Source organism: Pholis gunnellus, assembly GCF_910591455.1.
Source record: "Pholis gunnellus genome assembly, chromosome: 11".
Classification (NCBI taxonomy): domain Eukaryota; kingdom Metazoa; phylum Chordata; class Actinopteri; order Perciformes; family Pholidae; genus Pholis; species Pholis gunnellus.
The window spans coordinates 11394792-11422180 of NC_136538.1; the positions used below are offsets into that span (position 1 = coordinate 11394792).

Here is a 27389-nt window from a genome sequence, read left to right on the forward strand (position 1 = left end):
CTAGTAACAAGTCTGCCTGTTAGTGCTAATATCCTGCCATTGCAATTCAGTGCTGGAGGTTGACCTATGAAATGCTTCTCAGCTCCTCTAAAGAGTGCCTTGCTTTTTAATTAGCGCACACACACACATACACATGCAGGGCAGGCTCTTTTTAACGCAGCTCCTTGGAGTGCAACAGATAGGGCATAGTGCACATGCAGCCCTGTGGATGGCTTTTGATAGCTTCTTTTGAAAACAGACTTTCAGAGTAGACGGGCTTGAAGACGAGGCAGACGTCACAATACATTTACATTCTTTTGAAATACCTGCTTCTTACTGTCACAGTGACTTCCGGATTGGTTAGATAACTACCGGATTCATTTGTTTGGATTCAACTTTCTTTCACTCACCTCGTCACCTTTATCTCCCGTGGGGCCTGGGAACCCTCTCTCTCCTTTCACTCCCTGCAGGGAGGCAGAACCGATGAGGGAGGCAAAAGTGTTTTTCACCAAACGTGAAAAGGCCTAAAACTAAAGGCTGATGGTGTGTAAGCGTCAAAATGTCTCTTTCCCTCTTTACAACACACGACTTGAAATAGCCTCGCCGTGGCACAACACTGTATCCATAGCAACAACTTCTGCAGCGAGCACATACGAGTACAGAATAACAGCTGGTTAGGCTTCCACGGATAATCCAAAGGGCTATTTATGAAAGCGAGCGTCAACGTAGATCTCTCTATATTAGATTAAACACACATTTCAATGAACAATATCATAGAATGAGGCTATTAGCCTTATATTTTTTTTTTTCTGCCACGCTGAGACGCTGAATAATTCATTTCGATCCAAATGAAACATTATATCTAAAATGTGTCTTAGTATGTGAGTATATTTACACCGGATATTTCCTTTGCCTACCTTTGGGCCTTCTTTCCCAGGGTTACCCATAGGACCCCTTACACCTGGATCCCCCTGTTTAATATAGAAGCACACAATGAATATGGGTGTAAGCGCACATGCTTTTAAAGTATTCAATAAGCAGCCCCAAGAGTAAATATAACGAGTGTCATGTAATGCAGAGTAGCATGGTCAGATTAACAAAGTTTACAGCATCTGTTCCAAATTGCCTGCCATGCTGATGAGTTACTTGTACCTTTTCTCCCACCATGCCTTCGACTCCTTGCACTCCATGGGACCCCTTCTCCCCCTTCTGCCCAGGAAGCCCCGGGACTCTCGTCTGGCACACACTGCAGGCATTCTGCCAGCGCAGGCAACGCAGGAAGCAAAAAGCGGTGGCACAGATAAGATTTCATCAAGTTGAGCTGGTGCACTGCATTTTCGCCCTTTATTATGTCACAGACCCTGGGTGGAGGATGAGACCCCAACTGACACAAAGTGTTCTCTCAATGTCTGCAGAGCAGAATAACGTGAAGCCACCAAGGGTGTCTCCGAGAGCGTCTCTCATCTAGGTGAGCGGTGAACTTTGTCAAACTCATTGACTGTGACATTTAGGTGAGAATCTTAAATATCATTGTCTCTGATGCAGCCTAGGTATAGGCACTGCACCTTCCAGAAAATAGCTAGGAGCTCTAAGGTAGAGGGAGGCGACGGAAACACGCACAGTGCACCATTAAAAAGCAGCATTAAAAAGAAGCTGAGTCTGGAATAAAAAATAAAAATGAATCTGCACATACTGGGTATCTAATTATTCTCCGAGAGTCCAAGGAAATGTTATCAATGAAGCAATATGTTATTATTTAGTGTACAAAAGCAAATAATTCATTTGAATGTGTTTAGTCCTTGTTTGTGCCATTAGAGTGTGGAATGTACTATTAAGAGTGCCACCAAACAACTGTGATGAAGGCAACCGTAAGTGAATCTAACAGAGCACTTAATGGATAAAATAATTTGACCCTGAGAGGTGACAGAAAATGGTAAGACTACTGGCTAGATTAGGTTTTATGAGACATTATATTTATTGTCAGAGTTGACGTGCATTAGGCATTATCAATTATTATCATTATTTAGCTAAGTGCTGTCCTGCAGGTAACACTATTTAGCAAGGTGACGAACCTGCTTCAATCAGAAGAAAAAGAAGAAAACAATAAATCGGTAATTTGCATAGACTTTGATGGAAATGGCCATTACGAAAGGTACAACCACAAAAGAATCTCAGGTAATAGAGGCTGACGGCTGAAAAGTGTTTCACATTACGTTTGGGCCTCGCGGTCCCAGTGCAAATTCTGCATTTGCTCAGTGATTGATGAAAAAAATTAGGGGCAATTTCCAGCCTTTCAAAATGAGAAAAAGCAAGTCTCAAGACATTCTTTCACATCTCTGATAAGAGCATTTTATTTTTTTTGCATTCTTATCAGCTGCTTTAACGTTTGGTAATTGGAGGTGAAGGTTTAAGTGACAAGGGAAATCTACCAGAGGAAATTAAATTAAAGGATTTTAGAAGTAGGAGAGGTGGGCCCTATTCTCAGAGGCTTATTTGGGGTTTTGGCGCGATTAGATGGGATCTGGAATACATAGAATAGTGTGCTTGAAACAGTGATGCATACCAGGTTTCATCATGGCTGATCAAACTCACTGTCTGTAAACCTATAAGAGGCCATGTTGTTCTGCCAGATTTATATATATATTCATTTTTGATACATGATGATTTTGTATTTTCATTATATTTCTACATTGGTTCAAGTTATATCTGTATATCAGACATTTAAAGCATGTCAAGTTAATTGAATTAAAACACAATGAGGGACATAACATTTTCCATAACTGATACTTGGTTTTTGCTTCCCCATTAAGACTGATTGATGGAGTATTATCATCACGAAGTATAGTCACCCCCTACATTATGTATGTAGGGTTGTTATGTCTAGCGTGCCTATTATTAACAGCATTTTACCCTTTTTCACAATTCAAACTACAAAAGCTTTTTTACACGAGGGATGCCTGTTGTGAAATAAACTAATATTACATTCTGTATGACTCTTCATATAGTGCAAGGAAAATTGCTACATAACAATACTTTCAACAAAACTAAATAAGCATGTTAAATTAACAGGCCTTATATATAATGTAATCATACAGTATGGCTTGACAGTGCACCTGTGGTGAATAAGTAAGCCTGGAGTTCTTTCCTATACTTCTCCCGGTAACCCTGACAGAGCTTTTGCTATCTCTCTAAACTGATAGCATCCATACATTGATAAAATAGTCTTTCATATTAACACATATTGATCATTTTTAACCACTAACCCAGGAAACCTTTTGCATGTTATTGCTTGTGAAAAACTGTAATTATCATTAACCATGAAGATGAAATACCTTGAGTAATGCACTCATGTCTCCAACAATCGGCAGGGCAGTCTGTCAAAGAAAGAAGAGCAGAAAACTCCATGAAACATAACCACAGTCTGAATTTCAAAGCTAACAAATCTCTCCTGTTTTGGAAATATTCTGTTGTTGTTTGTTTGGTGCAAATGCATCTACTTAATTGCTCAAAACACGAATTTTTGAGAAAATCTTATAAGCCTTTAAGGAATGTGATTATACCCCAAACAGTTTCAAACTTCTGTATTAGTGTTTTGTTTTCAGTTGTTATCCGCAATGCTTGAGGAAAGAGTTTAATAACTTTGTTGCTGGAAGACAGTCTTCACATCTTCAAAATAGTGTTGTTCTCTGGAGCTGAGAGAAACATTTTGAATTGCAGCCCATTTAAAAATATATAATGGACAATAAATGGGTTTTATGGCTCTTCACCATGCACGAATATAAATAGGTCAAAATGCTGAACAATCAAGGTTTTGATGCAGCAGCAGTGACAGACCTCGTACTGTACTCACACTAAAGCTTTTAGAACTATAATACATGAAGCTTACAACAGGCTGCTGCCAATTTAGTGGTAAACTGCACCGTTTTCCTGAAAGTGATGTTGGTTAGTGAACGGCAGGACTAGCTGCTAATCATGTGTGAATAGTGATTTTGACTTAGCGGTTCGCTCAGTTCTTATTGCAGATCAGTGATGCTGAACAGCAGAAAACAAAAATGACATCTTCTCACTTACTCGGTCACCTGGGGGTCCAGCAGGGCCCGGAGGTCCTGGCCTACCAGGGGAGCCCTTTAATTGAGACAAAGAAAGGAGTTAATGATCCTCCTGGCTATGATAGCAGACATGCTATCCATCTCATTTGGTGGGAATTTGTGTCCAGGAGCCCGGACACATCGTACTTGTTCATTCACAGTGGCAGCTGACATTGTTTATGCTTTTCAGCTGTCTTTTATCTGGAGATATATAAGGTAGCGAATAAGAGTGAAAGCACAGTCTGATCTCACTCACCTCTCTTCCTGGAGCTCCAGGAGAGCCAGACAAACCTGGGGTTCCACGAGGGCCCTGAAAAACATGCAGACACTCTGATGCGTTTAACAATCCTACTTTACACAACCAGATAACTGATAAACACTGCAGAATGTTATTTGTATTGTGAAATAATTGCATGACCGCTGGCCACAGCGTCAATATGCCGAGAAACCTGTAAAAATAAACTTGTTGTTCGAGTGTTGTAGAACAATTTTCCACATACCTCAATTCCCTGCTTTCCTTGGGGTCCCATGCGGCCCTGAAAACACATCACACATCTTGTTAAGACTATCTGCCCTCGGGCACCCAGGATCCAATAAAGGAATTGTGTTGGACACCTCTTGCTCTATTGATTGTCTGTCTCCAACAATCCTGTATTTCAAAAATGAGAGCAGACTCACTCACAATCAAATTTGTGCTGGGTTCAAACTCGCTGTGCAGAGCATATATGATGATGGAAGAGTGCAACACGCCAGCAACCTCACAGTAATAACCAGTGTTTTCATCTGAGAGTGTGTTTAATGAATGCTGGTGTTGATATTCAAAAAGGATCTCTTTCTTTGGATGACTGAAGACAATAATCTGAAGATATCGTAGTCTGAATGAAGTAATGATGGGAGACACAGTCCAATCAATACAACATCATACTCACAGGCGAGCCTATGATACTCTCTCCAGGTTCCCCTTTTTCACCGTGGTCTCCTGGCAGTCCTGGGACACCTCTCTCACCCTGACAAAAATACAAGGGAGCAGTCAGTTGGGTTTTAGTAATAGTGAATCCAGAAATCAAGGAGAGCTGCACTGCATGATCACTGGGCATTAACTATTCAAACTCTGCCCGAGCTCATTTTCCCTTTATGCTTTGCCTTTAAGGGTAAGAAACACAAGAATGCTCAATGTTAATGGCATGCACGTGTTCATTGTGCATTTCATTTGAACTCATGCGTGTGTTGGGATACGCAGTATGTTCACATGGAGAATTATTTTTTTCCAAGATGACACCTTTGATTATTGGGGCATCTTTAGTGCATTTGTTTTCCAAACCCCGCAAACAAACTCAGCATGATATCATCAGAAATCCTTGAAATCTGCTCCAGTTATTATGTTTAGATATACAGTATGTGAGCGTATTTTGGTTTTGATGAAAACTAGTTAGCGAGGAAGCAGAGAGGTCCAAACAGTGAGCTGAAAGTAAGAGATACACTTTTGAAATAGATGCTAAAAATAATGGATACATAATTGAAATAACCAAACGTAAAGAATAAACAGTTGAAATAGCTTAAAGTAATGGATAGAACATCCAGATAGTATGAAAATATTACTCTCGGCTTACAATATCCACTTTTAAATGATTGACAATGTTAAATAACATCCAGTTTAAAATCAATTCATATGAACACATTTGAAACATGAAAGGTGTTATTCATGAAGGAGTGCTTGAGTCCAGGATCGAGTGAAGTCTGACAAAAATAATTGGGAACCACTGACCTGACCTGTACCTGAACATGAAAACGTTTTTTTCTTGGCAGTATTAATGTAAAAACATAAATAGCACTTATCTATCTGCAGAAGTTATAATAGTGAGCAGTATAGATGGCTGTGTTGGTGATGCTCCACCACCACAGTGCTTCCTACCTTGGGCCCGCGAGTCCCTCTGCTTGGAGACATCCCATCGCCCTACAAAACAACCGGAGGAAGACATCAGAATAGGGATTCACTGCACTTTCATCAGCAATTCACAGCCCCAAATTAAAGCAGGAAAATTGGATCTGTACGAGCTACAATCCACAGTGGAAAGTGTCTGAACACAGCATTATGAGCTCACGTTCAATACCGTTTACAACATTTGTAATAGTTTCTGTGTACAGAGGCAGACTGATAATGCCATTTCAGAGAAAAACCTTGATTGGAATTGGGGCTACTGTAAGTATTATTTACTGTACGGTTCTGATGAGACATTGATTTCTGTGGTCAGCATGTAATAGTGGTACAAGTCCGACACTGCACAATGTAAATTAGCTGCATAGAACTTGGATTGGAACAAACACAGCAATTCTACAGTTACAGGGAGAAACGTACCAATTAACTGAAACATGAAGCAGAAAAGTTTGGAAAGTGCAGAACTATTTGGGACTAACAACATGAATGCATTTTCTTTTTGAAAAAAAAAATAAGAAAATAACGAAATCCATTAGACATTATGCAATGGCAACTCACTGAGACAAACCTTTATATCAGTACTTGAGAGTAGAGGAAGATTGCTAATCTATGCAAATAATAAAAGTCGAAAGAAACGCAAATTGTTCATTATTCATTTAAAGGCAAAATCAATAAAGTGACATTAACTACATAAGCACGCTATTAAAGACCCTCAGACCATCTGCATTAACTTCTGTTCACTGCTTTTTCCCATTTTTTTGTCTTACATAACAAAGACCACAAAGTGCTGAGAATCCATTTTCCTCCAATGCCTCCAAACATAAATGGTGTTCGTAAAAGACTATCAGGTTTGAAAGACAGCTTTCTTTGTCACATTGACCCTGTGATACTTGCACACACATAGACACACATGTTCCAGTGGAAATTGCTATATATATATATATATATATTTCACGGTGCTGGAGTACATGAAAGAGGTTAAATACGTCAGTCTTTCCCTAATTACGCGGCTAAACTGAACACACTACCAGTTGCTTGATGAGTAGGTCTGTTGTCGGTTAATGGTCATTTCAGCGTTTCCACACACACACAAACATGATTGTTTAAAGCCATAGAGCACTTCCCAGTAATTGAGGAGTGCAAGCGACGTCAACAAGGACCAAGGCCGTGGCTGCACATGTGCCGCCTTTTTTTGGGAACGCTATAATGAACATTTCTATATGCAAAGCTATGTCCATAAAAGAGAGTGCTTCAACAGATATAAGCTCCAAAGTGGGAGGATAGGTGATTACCCAGGCTGGGGTTATCTAATGGTGGATTACTTAATGGCATTGCATCTCCATAATGTCATGGCAGCTACACAGCTAGAGGACCTAGTTTATTGTACCTTCTTTTGCTGCTCTTACGGCTGTCTGCAGAGGATATACGCCTTGGTAAAATCTGTTGTATTGTTGTTCTCCCGTTTTACAGTTTCTATGTTTATGTCCTGTGACTCAAGGGCTAAAGCCAACACGGTTAGATGAAAGTGACTTTCTGAACTTGATAGTACGCACCATATAGCCACCTCCAGGCTCTCCGGGCACACCCTTAGGTCCCTGTGGCCCTATCACTCCACCAGAGTCTCCCTACAAACAGAAAAACAGAAGTTTCTCCATAGACCATATGTCAGACTGGCTCTGTCATCTCAGCAATGCAAAGGGTTTAATGTATTACACACTGGGAGGTGAACAAGGAATAGTCTGGAGGGTGAAGCAGGGGCACACAGGATAATTTGGCACATCAATCAGCATGAACGGTAACATTGGTTGTTCGAGGGGACAGCTTTTGGCACTGCATGGACCTTACAAAACCATCAAGTTTGTAGGTTGGAAATTGATCGAACAGCCGATCCACTGATTGAAGGACACTGAGCCACAGTCGCCCAACTTATTTCTCTCACCTATTTCAATAAGAGTTTCATCCTTGCCTAGCATGTATTCTAAACTATGTATGTAACTCAAATCTGCCGTTTCTGGTAAAAATAACATGACATATTTGGGAAAGAACATAGATTTGTGTCAGATGTGAAGTCCGACTGCTTCTTTTCGCCGTTTAATAGCGGACACTGTGTTTCGAGCCATGGTGCGTTTATGTTAATCTCGGATCTTTTGAACACAACTTGCTCTTAATATTTACAAAGTTTATATTTGTACGACTCTATCGTTAAAAGGACAGTGTGCAGGATTTGGTGGCATCTAGCGTTGTGGTTGCAGATTGCAATCAACTGGATACTCCTTCGCTCACTCCTCCCTTTCGAGTATTGAACCATGGTAACGCCGTTCACCTCACTCAGAGGAAATCCTATAATAATCCCACAACTTTAGGAGCAAAGTAAGTCAGACTGCGGCACGCGGTACCAAGTTTTGTGCACCCCACAGTTTCACAAGTGTGTCATAAAACTACAGTGGTAATGTAAAACGTGAAAATTGAATTTATTTTACGTATATAAAGAGCTCGTCTAGAAGGAGGCCTCTGCTCACAGTATTTATGCTAAGCTAAGTTCTCTAGTCTCCTGCTTCATACCGTACAGACATTGTTTGTATTTTCACATTTATTTATAGACTACCACATGAATGGATCAAAGGTGATAGTACAGCAGAGAGGAATGTATATATATATATATATATATATATGTGGATGGATGTAGAAGGCTCCAGCACTTTAGGTTTTATTTCTCTGCCCGTGGGTGTAACAGAGTGACTCCAGCGGGTGGGGAGTCTTGAGCACTTTCTTTAATTTGACGAGTGACAAACACCAACAAATATGCATCTCAACTGCACACTCTTCCACTTTCAACACAGTGTTTGGAACAAGTCCTACTGAAAGAAATCATTTGTGTACACATAGCAGAGTTCTCAGAGGCATCAGAGGCAGGAACACCAAGTTAAAACTTGATTGAGAACGGCATGCAGGGCCAGTAATCTGAAAGGTGTCGTCATGAGTTGTCTAGCATGTTCAACGTGTGATAAAAAAACCATGGCTTCATATTTTTCTTTGAGGTGAGAACTTGATTTGAAGTTTACCTACCTTTTCTCCTTTCAGGCCATCTCTCCCAGGCAACCCTGACTCCCCTAGCGAGCCCTGTAAATAGTGGTGAAAAGAGACACATCTATCACCAGGCCTTCATCTCCTCACACACATTTATCTCCTCCTCCTCACTGCTTCAGCGGGCTGCCGTGTTCCAACATAATTTCCCTTAGCCAGGATTTATGAAATGCCTCTTTTCCCTCCCTGCTTTTGAGTAAAGACAGATGCTCATTACCGAAGCAGGTGTGGAGAACAGATTGAGCCTCTGCCTCCGTTCCTGGCATAAAGAGCTTAGATTTGCCTCTTTCCACTAATTAATTCTTAAATTTGATTACTGATCGTCTGTGTAAAAATTCTGGACTTTTCTCCCTACTTCCTCTCTGTCTCTGCCTGTTGAGGTTTATCTGTTTATCTCTCTCTTTCATTTTGGCAGGCTGACTTAGAGAGTCGAGGATATGGCAAGGTGACAGATAAGGCAATGAAGGAAAGGAAGGCTTGACATGAAGTGCTTGTGTCTAGCGCCAATATACTTACTGGCTCGCCTGGCAGTCCTGGGAGACCAGTGGGTCCAGGCAGGCCTTGCTTACCCTGGCAAAGCACAAAGGAAACCAATACGTTGGGCTATTTTCTCCTTTTGTTTGGTGACAGAACTGTCTGGGCTTTCAAATGTTACAGCCCGGCCTGCTACACTGGACACGACATTCGAGGGTATTTCTAATAGCAGTGTTGTTTAAGTGCCGCCCCTGCTACCTTTTTTAATAAGCCATGGTTAGTTTCATGGCAATTACTTATATCCTGGTTATGCCGTAATTCTAGATAAACTCTTAAAACATCCCCCTTTGTGACTCATTATTGCGTTTGCATAAAATGAACAATCCACATATTACTATGGAAACTGAGCTTACGTTGAAACAACTGATAAAATGGCTACACAAGCATCAGTACCTGGCTTCTATGTACATATACGCCCTTTTCATGAACGGGATAAAAGGTTATCTGCATTATTATGATGGTTTCATAATATTTTTATGAACCAATTAAAAAAAAAAAACTCTCGACTCTTGGTTTACAGTGAATGCATTTGCAATAGTTATGTAGACGAAGCATTAGCTTGTTAAAAGTGTAATATGCAATTATCGTTTACATTTATCCCCTTATTAAAAGATAAACGTGTCAGGAATTATTTTCTTACAGTTTTATTCATGACTTAAACTTTGAAATTTGAAACCTTCGTCTCGTTTTTTTTCTCCGTTTGACCTTCTGTAAGTGGTACAGCTGACATAAGATAAATGCAAAGACTCACCTCTGGTCCTTGATCCCCCTTGAGTCCTGGCGGCCCGATGTTTCCCTGTCACAGCACCAACAAAGGATGAGTGAGAGGTATGGGGGAGGCAGGAAAATGGAGGAAAAAAACATTAGGCTTGTCATAATACAAAATCTCAAAGGCTCAAAAACACCAAAAATGATATGATCTCTGGAATGTTGTCGTGCTGGACTTACTGTATATCAAAGAAAGTGATTTTTTTCATACAATACAAATGGCTTTCATCAACAATATGTATACTCCTGACAGATTTGCCCTGTTGTAACCGTTGTTGCTCAAATGGGTATAAAAGACTTTGGGGCCCTATTTTGTTGCCAGTGGGTATCAATGCTGAACTTCTAGTGCAAGTGTTAAGTCTTACAACAAGTTACCTTGAAGCCTTGCGGTCCTTGAGTTCCTCTCTCCCCCTTTAGAACGTAAAGGAGACAACCATCATTTGTCAAGAAGTGCATAAAGAAAATAGTCATGTAAGTCACCTTCTGATGACTGGGGTTAGGCTGAAAGCAATGTCCTGAAGGACCTTCATGAAGTAAGCTTTCATATTGTGTGAAGGTTAAGAACAGTGTTTCCTTTGCCAAGTTTGCTTCTTTGTGAATGTGAATAAAATCAAAGCAGTAACTTCAAAAAAGAATACCCCTGAGATACCATACAGAGCCTTTTATGCTCTTGCCTTAATATCGCTCATCGTGGTTTTATGCTGAGTGTTTGGTTTGGATGCCTGCTACAATTCAGTAAATCTCTTTCATTTGCAGCTTCTTATATCTCTACATGTAACGTATTCTCTTTTGATGTTAGGTTAATAGCTGCATCCGTGGCTTTGTAATCTGCTTGCTTCAAGTAGATGCATCTGTTGTTTTGAAGTCCAAACAATAATCGCATGCCAATTTATTCTGTGTTCCACCTCTGTGGTGCACAAAGGCCCTGTTCACACCTGGCATTAACATCCGTCTTGAGTGAGCCGATCACAAGTGCGCAGCGCTCAGTGCAAGTGTGAATACATCCAACACGCATTGAGGACAGAGGTCTATTGGGCAGCACGTGGCCACGTTCTTTTAGCAGTGTTAGTGCTTACGTGTCCTGGGCCACCATGGACCATCTACTCAACGGACGTGTTCTGCGCAAGCGGAACTATGTACTCAACGACGTCATATTAAAGTGCTACTACAGGCAACAACTACAGACAAAGTAAACTGGCTTTGTCCATACCGTCGGAAATTTTTGAAAAGCCCATAGTGACGTATTACAAGTGCGTCAAACATCTTGGGTGATTTGGTTGACCTGGAACACGCCAAGGAATAGGCCCAGTCTGTATTGTTTGGATTTCTTCTTCTGTTCATTTCTGGCAGACAAGCCACGGGGAGGGCATCACTGCCTCCCGCCGGTTCAAAACAACAATGCATTTGGTCTTCGTAAACAGGAATGATGTGTGCATTTGCATTTAGAGCTGGGAAGTGAGATCCAATCACAAGTGAAGGGGTCACTCGAGACGCATGTTGAGACGCATTCTAATGCTAGGTGTGAACTGGAGGACATCAAACTCATCTGAACAGCAGGGGATGTTCAGTTGTTCTTTCCGAATCAAATGTCAACACTGATTTTGTTGAGGTTACATAAGAAATGATTGCACGCTGTGGTGTCATATGGTGGATGCAATGAAAACTAATCCTGAGTTTCTTATAATCAAATTGTCTTTACTGAGAAATATAGTAATTATGAGGGAAAATATTTACCTCATCTCCCTTTTCTCCCTTCTCCTTCATTTCATCCTACAGCATAAGAGAAAACAGACCACTTCAGAATCTGACTGAAGTGTACATTGTTTACAATTTGAAGAGGGGCCACAGACACCACACACTAACATTTCAAGCTTTATGATACAAACAGCTGCTTACAGTTTCAGAGAGCTGTCTTAATCCATGAGCTGTCATCACCTAGAAGTAGGGAAACAAGACACAGTGTTCCCTGAACAGTCTCCACTGATCTCACAATTACTGCAAGTGACAGCTGTTGATTGTGTTTAAAGGTAATATAGAAGTACAAATGTTTTCTTGGTTAGCAAATATAAAATAAATTAATATCTATATGGGATGTTTTTACATTTCTTTTCTTAAGTGAATCCCAGAAATGGTGCAGAGCTTCATACAAGAAAACTAAATGAAATGAAAGGGGCAAGGTCAAGAGCAACCAGCTGAGGTGGACTGATGCCTGAAAGCTACTACGGGCGAAGAGAAGAAATGTCCACATTAATACCCAAATCAAAGCAGTAATTGTTTCTACAGAGTTACTTGATCCTCATATTATTCTTCGTAGAGGTTACACATGAAATTGAAGACCTTCTAATAACATTACAATGGATCAGAACACAATCTGACAGCACTTTATCAAATCAAAATACAGATGGAAATTCAAGCAGGACACACTGAGGATTAATTGCTATTCAATGGCCAAACTACTGACTGAAAAGAGCACATTGAACACAAATGTATACAAAAATGCATTCCAGTTGTCGAATGTTTATTTTCACCACTTGAAAAATATTAAATTTGTCTCTAAAATGCAGCTCTAAGAATGGCCACAATGATCTCTTTAAGCCGCACACACCAGGGAGAGATGGTGTAGTCACTGAAGATTAAAGAGACTCAGTTGGACTGCTCATGATCACATTTCTTTGTTGACACTGGAATCTATATAATAAAAAAGCAGGTGACACGGGCACATCTAGATACAATTAAATGTTGCTGTAAATTGCACACAATGTTTCAAAAGCGAGGGCAATGTTTAAATCCCAGTGTATTATAAAAAGCAATCTAGAGAGCAAACCTAATTATCCATCTATAACAGTCAGCACTCGTTACATCTAAATGTCCTTGGGCCCTTTGTATTGTGTTAACCACATGTTTCACCCCTGTATGCAGTTATAACCAGTTCAGTCTTGAGTGGTTTTGGTATAACGAGCAAAGAAGCAAGAGCCAACAGAAGCAATCTTGGAACTGAAAGACACATCAAGATGGGGGAAATGTTGGTGCCCCCATGGCACTTCAATTTTTGGAAGGATGTGCCTTCTTTTGAGGTCATTGGTTTCTTCCCTTGTTTTCTTTTTCCATTTTGTTTTTTTGTCCACCTGTTCCGGTGTCGTTGTTTCCAGACTAGTGAGTGCCAGCGAGCCCTTTGAGAGTGTTACTGTGATATAGGGCTATACACAGAAACTTGACATGAAGCCCTCCTTCAGAAGCAACGATAAAAATAACCTTCGGTAAGGTACTGAATCCACCGTTAGCCCCGGTGGATTGTCTGCATAATCAGTCAACCTTCAACCTGCAGTCACTCACCAAAGCAGCAGCTGTCTCTTTTCTTTTTTTTTTTGCCTCAGATGCTGAACAGTGTCTCAGTTCCATCAGTATGTGACCAGATCAGAAATGTCAGCCAGGTTATTTCTTTTTTTTAAAGAAAAAGTGAAATAGCACACAGAACCTTTTCTTTAAAATAACTTGGAAAACCTGTTTCAGTTGAATATATGATATAACTCTATTGTAAAGCAACACTGGCGGCAATAAAAACAGGACAGCCTCAGAGCGGAAAACTGTTTTGCCACTTTAAGAGGGTTGGGGGAAGTGATGGCAATGCATGCCTTTAAGCCCACTGCTCCTCCCCGTCACTAATAAACAGAGGCACAAGAAGGTTTATGAAGGGAGGGTAATGATCCAAACCCTTGCTTCTGCTGTGTAAGGGAAATCAATGCTTAACTGCCAAAATTATCTGCCACGGGAAAGCAGAGCATAGACAGAGACTGGCACTAAATATTCAAACAGCCTCATTTATCAAATGACTAATGTTTTCCCCTCTGCAGTGTGCTATGGTATTGTATACATCTCCTATATCTCGGGTGGCCCATACCTCATTGCACAACAATGAACACAACTGACTTTTCGCTTTGATAGAACATTTGTCTTGCTTCCTTAGTTGAAACGAAATTTGAATTTGGGGAAAAGAGACAACTATTCAAAAATAATTGCAAAGCAAGACCTCAATGTTTTGAAAAGGCATTACAACCGCCTCTATTGATATCTATTCCTATTAAGGGAGTAGGCTTGTTGATGGTTAGACAGAAACCAGTGAAACCAGTGGAGGGTGAGCGATATTTGTTCTCTGTGTAATTAAGTTGTCAAATTTCCATATGAATCGCTTGCTAACAAGCAATGAGAATAAGAATGAAAGCAATCAAACTTTGTTTCCGAACTTGTGTCTGAAGCCTTCAGAGGCTCAACAGGCAGCAAGTCTTTAGAAACAAAACCCATTAGGAGAGAATCATTGAAATGTCAAACCCCCCTCTCTTTGCGACACGTGAACTCCAACGCCATGCTTTCGTTTGACACTTTTAAACTTGTGTACTCATATAGTTGCAGCATTTTTTTGGAGTCACTTTTTGCCCCCTCGCAGATCTTTTACTGATTTGGCACAATGTGTTTCTCACTTTGAAATGTCGGAGCAATGAGTTCTATCATCCCAGCACCACCCACCCTGTGTCACCTTCAGCGTGCATCAGACAGCCACCATGACGTCAAGGTTTCTGTGCTTTGATCCGTTTCTCCACTAAAAGCAGCACTACTGTGGTGCCTTCCAACAAAAATCCTTTTACTGTAATTTACAATTATGGACATTATAAACAGGTCATGTTCTGCATGGCCTCCATTAATTTACACTGTAAAGATTTTTCTTTTTTTGCTCCAAGTGAAAGATTACGACATCAGCGGGTGATGGCTAGTGCAAATGTGTTCATTTAATACTAGATAGGAAAAAGAAAGCACAGTTCACAGCATGCAGTGCAGGCTATTTTGTGCTGAGAACATTGAAAAAAGAGCTCGTTGCCAACTATCAGTGAGTTCACTACCTGTAAAGAAGAAGCTCTTCCTTGGAGAAATTCAACAGAGCTAATCTCAACTGCCTTGAAGGGGCTGTCCATGTTTCATGCCCTTCATCAACACTAATCCACTGTTTTTATGAGTTTGTTTAAAACTACATATCTAAAGACTGAACAATTCTGCAGGCTTGTCAAAGAATGGAAAATGGTCTCAAGAGGACATGGTCCCCATGTTGGAGATGTCTTTGCAAAGGCAAACACTGCCAGCATAAATACAATCTCATACTAATTGACAATGAACGATTCTCTGTAAAGTGGGTTTTTGTACTTACGGGACCAGGAGGACCAGGAGGACCAACATCACCCTGAAAATACAACAGAAACATAATTTCAATCACTACATTTAAAAGACTGATAGGCAGAGAGAAAGACAGCGACAACAACAGGTAGAGTAATAGAAAAAAATACACAGCAAAAGCGTCGCACTTGAGAAACTTTTGAAAGCAAATTGCCACAGATGACCTCAAACGGAGCATCAATGGATTTTAAAGCAACAATAAAGAGGCAATAACATGACCAGACCTGAGAGAAAATACTGGCCTGCTCTAGTGATCTAAAAAGAGCTACGAGATGAGTGGAAAGAAAAAACGAAAACACTGAAGAAGAGCATACTTCAATGGTGCATGAGCATCCTGTAGAACAATGGTATGCATATATATATTAATGGGCGTACTGGGTGCTCCAGGGGACCATAGATAGTCCTTAATTGTGATGGATTGCATTTGGGAGCCTCTACTCTTCCATTCATAATTTACAAGCCATAACTTGTGTGCTTTTAACAAAACAAGAACAAAGCACAACATCTGCATATATAGAGTACCATTAACAACTAAAAAGCACTCCGCCAACACAAAGGAAAGGACTTTAGCTACGCTATTGTGTCAAAGTCACTCGGTGCATCACTTGGGTCCAGAAGATAAAACGTCGCAGTCAAACCTCCAATGATTTTGTACAGATGCATGGTTCCCAGAGGATGAGCCCTACTGACTTTGGTGATCCCATTACTTTCTCCTCTAGCACTACGCATGAGCTTGACATTTTGGGCTTAAGTGGAATATCTCAACAACTATTGGATGGATTATCATGGAATTTGGTACATATATCCATGGTGACCATACAACACATTCGAATGACTTTTGTGATCGTCTGATCTGCTTCTTCCACAAACAGAGTGAATCAACATGTATGACACTTGACATTGATGTGACTTACTTTTTGTCCTTTCATCCCGCCGGCCCCTTCCGCACTTGGCTGACCCTGTGGAAGGGAGGCCTTGGTTAATGACTGTAACATGACGGCATTGTAAACGTCACTGCCGGAAAATACCTACAGGGTCTCCTTTCTCTCCTTTTCCCCACGGGACCGCAGACTCACCCACCTGAATATGAACAGAGTAGGTCATTGACAGTGGCTGACGGCAAAGCCAGGGCAAAAAGATGGAAAGCTCAGAGAGTGAAACTTAGACAAGGTCAGACGTTATGCACGAGTAATCAGAAGAAAAACATAACCAGTGTTGTGTCATCTCACAGTAAAACCGGTAGGAATAAAAGGGAACACTATGTGACTTTTGTGATGCTGTGGTGTTGAAAGTCTATCAGGATAATAATAAACTCAAGCCCCATGTTGCATTGCAGCACATTTCCATGTTAAAATCATTCCCCTGGCTGCCAATAGATGGCACTTTATGACTGCTGGTGAGCTGTCCTGAGAGTGTTTTTAATAGGATTTCTTCCTGTCAGTTTTGTGGAGAGTCCTCTAAGTAAACAGAAACCTTGGTCAAGACACACAGCGAATGAGTAATTAAAAAGATTTGTGTTAGAACATTGTCAAATTCTTAAAGCATCAGCAGAATCACACTGTATGCATTTCCCACCTTCTGATTACCAGCAATCATTTTAGTTACATAGCAGATGTTTGGCAAATAATTCACCCAATGCATCTGGAGAAGCAGAAAAGCATTGTTTCACATCCCAGGACCCGCTTAACAAAGGCTATTTGGTTGTGATAATTTTGTTCTTTTCCAAACACAGAGAAAAAAGCATAGCTTGTTCAACACAGAGATTGTAGTTCTTTTGTATGACGTGTACAGATTTGTAGGGCACGCTCCAGCGATTACGACATTATGGAGCATCTGTTTAGCAATCTGAGAAGACGGAGAGACATCTGAGAAAGGTTGCAGCATATTTGCTCACTCCTTAGCGGCGCCTTGACTCTTAAAAAACAATATCTGCCGTTCAGTTGCAGCCCCTCCCCCACGCCTTCCCCCCGCTAACGGCAGCCGCTGTGATGCCGTTCATTTAATGAGTTATAGTCACTGTTTCCTCATCCAAATTATGAGCTGTTATTAAGTCAGTACACTGCTGCGATGTATGAACAGATGGATTGTTCTATTCATATGTTCGGGGGGGAGGACGGACTAGTGGCAAAATTGACTTTGAGTACTAATTGAATTCTGTTCAGCTTTATCAACCACATGGGAACTGGTGATTTCACCACCATAATCTGAACATAATCTTATCAATTTTATCATTGTTGGCCTGCTATCAATCAGAGGCCCTTTTGTTAACAAAGGCTGCTCACAATACAGTATCTGTCTTACAGTAACTACATACTATGCTTTACACAGAAAATGTTTTCACAGTGATTCATTAGTCAATGTAAATCACAGACTTATATATGTTTAAATATTTCTGTTGCAAGATCGCCGTGGCAGATCATTCAAAGTCAGTTTATTGGCAGAGGGGTACAAGTTAATACACCTTTCAAATGAGATTAACTGCAGCACGGCCCGTATTTATCTAGATTATCACTGTATTTACACAATGAGACAGTGAAATGGTCCCCCTGTGGAAGTCTGTGGGTGATATGTTCACTTTGAGGCACAAACTGTAATTTAGTCTGCATCCCTCTACGTCTCTCCATCAATGTCTGCAGCATTCTGTCAGAGCCCGTTTGAGACTGTCAGTGGGAGATACCGTTATGGAGATGTGATTCATGAGTACACCGCCTTCCCGGCACAGACTTTTTTAGTTTTTTCCGCTTTAAAACATTCACACTCTGCTGAGCGAGTGAGAGGGGGGCCGGGCTCACACAGATGTTACATGAGCTGCAGTTTAGTCTAACTTGCGTCTGTTTTGTCTAAGCTAAAAAATGCACAAGGATGGCCACCGAGAGGCAGGGAGAATCTCTCTGATGCTGCTCAATTATTACTGTTCCTGGAAACTGTTATTTTCCATTCCATTTAGCTCCTCGTCCTCATTATGATGGATTGTGTACATTCCTATTAAATGTGGGGCTATGCTTTCGCTTTAAGGGATTCAAATGTGAAGTGATTCTCTGGGACAAGAGAGTTTTTCTTGTCATCCAGTGAGCATGCATTTTTAATGACAAACGGAAGATGTATCTGTAATGTAAGGGCATGGCTGATTCGTGGCAAGGGCACGGCTGGCATGCACATTGAATGTAAGCATTCTTTGTGGTGCGTTTCTCCATAACATCAGCAGGAGTCAAAGGAACGCTTTAATCATATGATTTAATCATAATGCATAAGCCTTAATCTAATCTCAAACGGGTAGCTTTGTCACCTGCAGGTGTTACTCTACCTTTCATCATTCTGAAATCAGTTTGATGTTACAGAAAGCCGATAGATTTGCTTTCTTTAAAAAACGTGTGTACGGGTTTTAATTATGTCTTACTGAAAACATATGCTGGACCCAACATCTCAGGAGCTATTTTCCTCTCTGCCAACTGAAGGTTTGCATTTTACAGCTCCATTTTATGATATGAGACTGATTCAAGAGAGATAATAAAACTGCAACTCAGTAGCCAATTACAGAAAACTCATGAAAAGTTAATCAAGGTAATCTCTGTTTGCCATTTTGTTCTCAAGCATGACTTACTAGGGCATGGAAAAATCGTGTTATTTCGCATCCAAATGAAACCCACTATCCATTTTGCCTTCACCTATGGTATATGTACGGCTATCCCATTTGTTTTCAGGTATAATACGTGTGTCCTCATGCAGGAAACTTTCTTTTTCAAGGTTGGCCGGCTGACACTTCTCCTTCCTCTGGGCAGAGGGAGCAGGAGGAATTCTTGCGGCCCGAGCTGACAAACCCAGCAAAACGACGCACCTATACATCAAATGAACAGCTGCGGTCGGGAGGTTGTCCACTACACAATAGCTTTCACTCTCAGCATGATCACAAGTGGGCCACTGGAGGCCTGGTGGGTTGGTGGTGGGGGCTGAGGGGGTAAGGTTGGGTTTGTGAAGGAAGCGGGTAGCAACAAAGACAGTAGGAGGCCTGGTAGAGGTCCATGTCTGCGCGTTTCTTTACACCGCATATCTCATGAGCCTCTAGTGAGCTACAGCACCCCTGGGCTTCATGAAAATGATTACAGACCCTTTTTTTGCAAAAGCACTGTACGTAATGGCCATCTGTCTGTTTGGAGTGTGAGCACTGAGTCACGCTGTGCTGCGCTGCAGGAGGTGCAAGGTGGGAACAGCTATTTAACTTGCACAGTAGATAGGCTACAATTGACTGAAAGGTGCCATTTCCGACAAGGGAGATCCATTCCCGACTGCAAACAGAAAAAAATGTTCGTCAAGGACAGACGTCTGGCCACATATACGTCTGACTTGTCTAGGCAGACGACTTAGGACAATTACTTACACACTGTACGTCTTTATACAGACAACACAGTGCAGATGATTAAACTCCTCGCCTTTTTGGAGGAGTGCTAGAATGAACACTGCTCAGTCATCTTGACAATTCACCCTTGCTTGGAAGTGCGGGTAAGGGCCAGTTTATCAAACGGGGAGACAGCTCAAATCTACTTTAAATGCTACATGTCAGTACTTTGTTTTGTGATGAACAATGTTTTGAGGGGTACCTTGACACTTGCTCCTTCCAGGGTTCCTGGGGGACCCTGGAAGGAGCAAGCAGTGAAACACAGAGAAAGCATAGAAGGATTTCATGCCACAAAAAGATGATTCATGTCTGATCAAATGCTCTTTAACCACCCTAAGCTTTCCTGACCTTTATTTGAACTGTCGGGGTTTACTTTTAAAAAAACATCATAATTGACAGGTAAAGGCCTGTTGTGTTCAAGTTTCTAACCTTTACACTAATGTTAGCTCTGATGAAGACATGGCTGGCCACAAGCAGTCTAAAGAGTATCTTTGACGGTGTCTGTTGAATGCCTATCACAGACTCTCAGCACCGTCCTGCTGCCACTGCACAAGAGACAGTGATGCCCTGGTGTGTGTATTGAATGGATGATTTTGCCCCTGAGATCTACCTCAGCAAAACAGGGGACTCATAAATGCCAATACCAGGGGATGGAGGCAAAGCTGGCACATGCTAAGGGTATCATCAGGACATTGCCATTTAGAAATGTCACACCTTCTCCGTCGTGTCTTTCTTTTGTCCTACAACTTTATGAGTTATTAAGGAGGCAGGGGATACATTCAGTCATGCAGAAGAGGTTTAACAGTGAGTCGCTAAAATTTTACTCAAGATAATTGAATCTATTGAGCATAACGGTGATAGAAGCAGAACAGAACCTTTCTGGATTTCTGGACGATATAAAGTACGACAAACCCTGATGTCCTCATCAAGAGTGTAATTAGGGCGATAGTGCATGAAAATAATTGGACACCCAAAGCTACGGAGCTACATGATGCCTTAATGCTCCTTTTTGTCCGGACATCAGAGCAGTTAAGGGTCTGACACGCTGTCTCCTTGAACACATCGTGGTGTTTGTGCCCTTTGCTTTGTGGGTCACTGCACTAACACACAAACAGTGTCTGGGATTGGTTTGGACGCCTGAGGAAAACACCATAATTCAAGCAGTCAACGGGCCTTTAAGGCAAACTTGTCATGCTCATCAATACAAGCATTCTCAAGAGCTACCTTAATACAACCCTTGTGGTTTTGTGCTATTAATATAGCCTGCTTGCAGCAGCATGGGAGAGGATTTTGAACAGATCAATACAGCCTAAGCATGGAATTAATGCACAACGTTTCCAGAGATGTTTCGCTCGTGAGAGTGTAATTCCTCCTTTTAAAGCTGGATTGTGTATTGCATGTCTGTTGTGCTGATTGACTGTTTGCTTTAATATGCCTTTATAATTATGATCACTTTGCAACTTTTGTTACGTGTCCACTTTTAGCCATATGTCTCAACTGAAATAGACACTGGTAATCTCAGGGGGAATTCCTGGTCAAATGAAGTTCAAAATTGATTTTGAGGCTAGAAAAGCCGTTTGGTTTCATTTGAAATCAGGTTATTATTCCTAACATTGAGATGGATGCATACAACTTAAATATATTGTTTGTCTAGTTGTTTTTATATAGTTGTTGGTTTATTCATTCATTTTTCCTTAAATCAAAAAGAAAAATGTTATGTATGTGTCTGTGTTACTGGGTATCATTTACAGGCAGGCCTCTGAGTCCAGGCTCCCCGGCCTTTCCTCTCCGTCCCTAAGGAAGAAGAAAAAAACAAAGATTAAGATGAGTGAGTGGAGATAAAACAACAGGTGTGGTTGGGCATACATGCTGCCAGCAATTAAGGCTAGACAGCAACTCACAGTCTCTAATTTGCTTTTAATTAACAACAAGAAAACAGCTTAATTGCTGCACCCCGTGCAGCCCACTAGTCTTTGTTCCCTCCTCTGGTTTACTGCCTCCTTTCCAGCTGTGTGAGTCCCTCAGTGCATCAATCAACCCGAGGAGCAGATACAGCCGCAAACAGGCCAAGCCAGCCAGTGCTGTCCAGCAATGCAAAACGAGGTCAGAAGGAAGCGACCATTTTCAACCATTTTTGCTTGTTTTTCGAAGGCGCTTCCTTTTTTGACAACTTGTGAATTGCAAAAAGCCTTCGCGCTTGAAAGTCGGCGAGGCTTGAAAAGCTGACACCGTAATGAGATGTAATGCGATCCGAACCAAACCAAAGTTGGTATAATGTACATTAAGAGGGTTTATGTCCTTGTGAGAAAAGAGGATAAAGCTCTGTGGATATCCTTACAGCTATCCTATAAACTGGCAGAGCATCACTGGCCCTGTGTTATAAGGAATCCCTGGAATTAGCTGGCTTTCACACACACACACACACACACACACACACAAGACAGATGTAAAATCAACTCAATTAGGAGATGGCAATACTCTGGCCAGTATCATTTCACTGTACAGCAGAGTAATCAACGGCAGAAGTATGAGACAATGCAGGTATCTGCATTATGGCTACACATGATTACCTCCTGCTAATAAGAGTTTCATCATCTGACAAACTGCAACATTTGAAACATTGTATCTCTCTCCTACTGTACGTGTCAGAGTGGTTAGCATAAAAACACTTCTCTCCTCCACCGAGTTAGTTAGGTCTGTGGAGGAGGACGGATCACTGGCGGCTGAGAAAAAAAAATAGAGAATCACAAAGCAACGCCCCCGAATCTTTCCTTCTGAAACTCCATGTATGCAGACTTTGATTAACTGGGTCGAATTTGACGTGTGCGTTTGCCTGCATAGAAAAACAAAGCAAAGAACACTGAGAGCGATTGCTTTTAATCATCTGTTTGTATGTGCGCTCATGCTTACATGCTGTTGGTGTTTCTGTTTGTAGTCCACAGATTACAGGAATAATGAAAAGCTGGAGAAGCCAAGGTGTAGTAGAGTAAATATTAACCCTAATAATGACACAGTGGAACCAGTGTGTGCCTCCTTTTGGGAATTGCACGCTTTCCTCTGTTCATGCTGTTTGATGTGGCAACAAAGGTTTGGCCAGCGCCTTTTGATCATCTGTGTTAATGTGGCTTTGAGGAAACATGTGCTTTAATGTGTGTATGAATGAGTGCCACCTAGAGAAGAGCTGGAACTGCGCTGACGTGCAGAAGCAGCACCTTTAAACCTTAAAATCCTTTGCTTCAAACGGCTGACATTATACGGCGTTTGAACAGAATCTGTAAATGTAATTGGGGTGGGTTAGCTTTGTGACAGGAAAAGAGCCAAAGTAATCAGTCAGTGCTCGTGCAGATTCCAAACACATCACTTTTGTGTAGAAGGTCTACTTCTCACAAACAAAGACGTTGTTTTGTTGAGGGTGGACCGTGTTACTTTTTTCTCTTTCACTGTGAATGAAAAGGCTGACATTGAATTGTTGCCACATTTGCATAAAGGTCAGACTGGGTTTTCTAGCCTTATCGCCCTCTGCTGCCCTTTCTCCCCTGAACTCAACAACAAAAGCAGATTACATAGATAAGTAATTTAGCTAATGAATATTTCATTTGCTATTATTCCAAACAGGTCATGAATTATGCAGTTTTCTAAATTATTTCTCCACATTTACCCGTAAACCTCTTTTAACACCAAATTAATTAATAAATAAACAGCGTTACGCTATGTCAGTTCTAAAACGAATCAATTTTGTTTCTGACTTTATTTCCCCATTTGGTAAATATTTCCTTTCTTTCTTTTGTACATTTGACTCACAAAAAGACTTACATTTTAGTTTAATCTTGAATCTTGAAATATTAATGGTGCATTAAACCAGCCTTACTTAGTCCGGTTGAACCAAACTCTGGAGCTTTTACCCCCTTGGTGCGGTTCGTTTGGCTTGGTGTGAACACCGGACAAACAACCGCTTTCTGGTCGGCCTCGAAGTGTTGGCTTCTGACCAACAACATCTGGAGCGGTTCATTTCAGGTGTGAACACCGTTTGAAAACAATAACAGGAGGCGTACCATTTCATTACCATTCATGTGATATCCATAAACACCAACAGCTCACTCATTTTCACTCCAAAGCTATCCATTACAAAGACTACAGCTGGTGACATTGGGGTGAGACTGACACTTCTGTGTACAGACGACCTCTGGTTAGAACGCCATCCTCAGGAAGTCTGTGCACAGTGACAAGAAATAATTTGTCCGGAGCACAGCTGTCATCACCGTTTGCACTCAGTTGACTCTCCAAACTAAAACACCTGCCAGTGACACGGTCAGATAACTGCCTCTGAAGGGACATGCTGGCTCTGCAATACTGAGATAATCAAGATGCCAGCAACCGCCGTAGTGCCCATGAGCACGACAGCAACGGTTTAAACGGTCCAGCCTTTAGCACAAGTGCGTGAGGTGTTTCACAGCATTAACTCTGCAGGTTTTAAGTTGCATTTTGTGTTGATGCCGTTTCACTGATTTGATTAAGTCTAAATGTCATACTTGGACCTCCTAGACTTTTGTAAAAGTGTATCTAAAAGGATACTCTGACATTTGGAATTGAGGTCATTTTATAATCATTTTTCAGTCCTGTAACAGATCTTTTTCTTGAGGTCATTGCAGAGAACAATACATGCTTATTGGTACAAGCTAAAACTACAATTACGATCTTAGGGTTGTATTCCTCCGCCAACCAGTCGTGTTGCAGTTTACATACATGTCATACGTACATGTACATACATGCGGAGGTTTGTGCCACATTTGAAATTCTCTCCAGGCGTTCCTGGGATATTACTTATGTTCACCAGAATGGACTGGACGGAGAGACGGCCGGACAGACAACCCAAAAACATAATGCCTCCGGCATAAAGATATCTTTGATACCAGGTATTCGTATTTCCATTTGTATAAGTGGTGCATGTTAACAGCGTCAACATCTACTTGCCTTCATTTTAAAAACATGAAGAAAAAAACCATCACATAATATTCTTCGCTTTTACAACAGTTAATCATGCTTTTCTGAAGGGTACACAAAGTTAAGGCGACACATTTGCATTAACTGTTCCAAAAATGAATAATTCAGTATATTATTGTCAAAATGAAAGCATTCAAATTATGTTGATGGTTGTTTTCGAGTTTATCAAAACTGCACATTTTCAAAAAGTTCAAGAAAATTCCACGAGTTGTAAACCTGGATACAAAGCTCCATTGTACTTCTGTCTTATTGTTTTTGTTCTTTTTTTTTTTACAATGTTTGTGGTGAAGAAGGCAGACACAACACCAGAAGAAAAATGTCAGAGGTAAACTGCAGTCCAAAGCAGTCTCTAGGCAACAAGGATGAACAGCAAACTCAAACTGATGATTTCAACTTCAACAAAAGATAGAAAGAAACGTAAGACAAAGTGAAAAACAGTCTAGCGAGAGCAAGAGAGCAGCTTGCAGTCGGAGTTGGATCATTAATTCTGCTCTAAATTCAAGAGACTTTTAAACTTAACACAACCTCTGTATCACGAGGCAGGAAATGTCCAAATGATGATAACTAGGATATAACTTACATTTTAACAGAGTGGCAAGCACACAAGACCAGCCAGCAGTGTGTGTGTGAAACGTTTCTCCATCTCTCATGTATCTCTCCCTTCGTGTATAATGTCATAAGTCTATTACTCTCATCTCATCCCTCTTTCCTGTTTTTCTTCTCATCTCTCCATCCTTCTCCTGACTCCTGTCACTCGCCCTGTTCCTCCCTCACCCAACTTCCAGCGCCTGTTGGATCACCCTGGCAATCTCTGTTGCTATGCAACGCTGCGTGTCCTATAAATTTGACAACATCCTAGCACTTGATTATTATTTGAGCGCTGCAGTGTGAAGCCCTCCTTCAGGTCATTGCAGTAGATTAGAGGGAGGGAGAGACAGAGGAAGGCAAGGAAGGAAATGAGGGATGAGAGGGAGGGAAGAAGATGGAGAAACATGAAGGGATTGAGGAGGAAAGGAGAGAGAGTCGGAGTGAAAGGATGAACTGGCTTCTTGAGTAAACGAAAAGATGGGCTGGCAAGAACTCACAAGCACTATTTATCCGTTCCACTTGAAAAAAACCTGCAAGAAGTGTGTAAAGCACTCCACATTAACTACTAATTCAATAATGGTGCCAGTAAAGCTATAGAGCGAGTGTACGTCTAAGCCGTGGTAAGAAGGAGGCCTCGGTAGATTGACAGCGTATTTTTAACTTCCGACTTAATCCACATGGATCCCCAGCCCCGAAACCGGCCTCAACTCTGCTATGAGTCGTAAAGTGTAGAAGGAAAAGCGCAGACATGTGGCCCCGGCTCAGTGCTGCAACACAAGCCCCAATCGGAGAGCAAAGTCAACAGCGACAGTGACACACAGCAGAGGCACTCGTTTATGATAACTCCATAATCCTTATCCCAAATGTCAACATGTTCTCTGAGACATTCCCTGTCTGACTAGCCGTACCGGGATAACACAGTGGCGTAAAATGGAGAGGCCAGAAGGTGTTGCATTTTCAGCTATAAAGCAGATATACCATCAAAAAGCCACATAATCCACCTGACAAATGCCTCTGTCAAGAGGGGTCAGTAGATAAGCTGGAGGAGCCTCCTGAGATGAACACTGCAGGACCCAACTCAAACCTGACACACAGCATAGAGGGATTATGATGCTTCTCCTTTTATATGCAGGGTCAGCTGCAGTGGGTAAATCCATTTGAACTAATTTCAACATTCACGGTCTTATCATATTTCAAACACAACACCTCATCTTTGATTTTTGCTAATTTGCCCCTCTGTGTAAAGATAAAAGGCAAATTCTCCCAAAAGTTAAAATCTCTGTTTCCTATTTACATTTATTCTCTGCTAAATTAGAAATCTATTTTTTACTTTTGACATCCCACTTGTATTTGTAGGAGCCACAATATGACCGTTTTAGAACGGCTTGGAAGTTTAGGAGAAACTGTTTTTCCCATTAGGTCACACATTGTACATAACCACTTACTCATCTACCACCAAACCATGTTTACTTTGAACACTTTTTGACCAAATATTGCCCGGTTCGACACAAACACCTTGACCGACTAATCGTCAGAAATCTTATACGGTGTACTGCTTTTCTTTCCTCTGCCTGTCTCACGTGCGACGGAGAAGTTTAATGTCCTGAAGGGAAAACTATCTGACATTACCAAAGCCATGTTGGTCTGCCATGTTGTGTGGCTCATAGGAGAGATGACCTTTTCTTGACTGAAAAGAAACTCACATGCCACTCCCACTCTTTCTGCCTGAGCTGAGTCCCGTCTCCCTCTAGGGACGTGCAGTCAGGCCACCTGAGCCTTTTGTCTAACTGCTGTACTG

At 41.3% G+C, this 27389-nt stretch overlaps 1 protein-coding gene across 3 annotated transcripts in view; it reads right to left on the reverse strand.

Moving 5' to 3' along the window:
* The window catches only part of LOC306703265 (uncharacterized protein), a 92303-nt gene that overhangs the window by 19548 nt on the left and 45366 nt on the right, over positions 1 to 27389 (reverse strand). For all 3 annotated transcript variants that reach the window (XM_079169177.1, XM_079169179.1, XM_079169178.1), the window contains exons 17-35: positions 21752 to 21796; positions 16642 to 16689; positions 16524 to 16568; positions 15584 to 15616; positions 12286 to 12324; positions 12124 to 12159; positions 10765 to 10800; positions 10373 to 10417; positions 9604 to 9657; positions 9070 to 9123; positions 5980 to 6021; positions 4997 to 5074; positions 4568 to 4603; positions 4324 to 4377; positions 4051 to 4104; positions 3312 to 3353; positions 1132 to 1236; positions 897 to 950; positions 390 to 443 (exon numbers count right to left, since the gene is read on the reverse strand). In XM_079169177.1, the coding sequence (XP_079025303.1) occupies positions 390 to 443; positions 897 to 950; positions 1132 to 1236; positions 3312 to 3353; positions 4051 to 4104; positions 4324 to 4377; positions 4568 to 4603; positions 4997 to 5074; positions 5980 to 6021; positions 9070 to 9123; positions 9604 to 9657; positions 10373 to 10417; positions 10765 to 10800; positions 12124 to 12159; positions 12286 to 12324; positions 15584 to 15616; positions 16524 to 16568; positions 16642 to 16689; positions 21752 to 21796 (954 nt within the window). The remainder of the gene's footprint in view (positions 1 to 389; positions 444 to 896; positions 951 to 1131; positions 1237 to 3311; positions 3354 to 4050; positions 4105 to 4323; positions 4378 to 4567; positions 4604 to 4996; positions 5075 to 5979; positions 6022 to 9069; positions 9124 to 9603; positions 9658 to 10372; positions 10418 to 10764; positions 10801 to 12123; positions 12160 to 12285; positions 12325 to 15583; positions 15617 to 16523; positions 16569 to 16641; positions 16690 to 21751; positions 21797 to 27389) is intronic.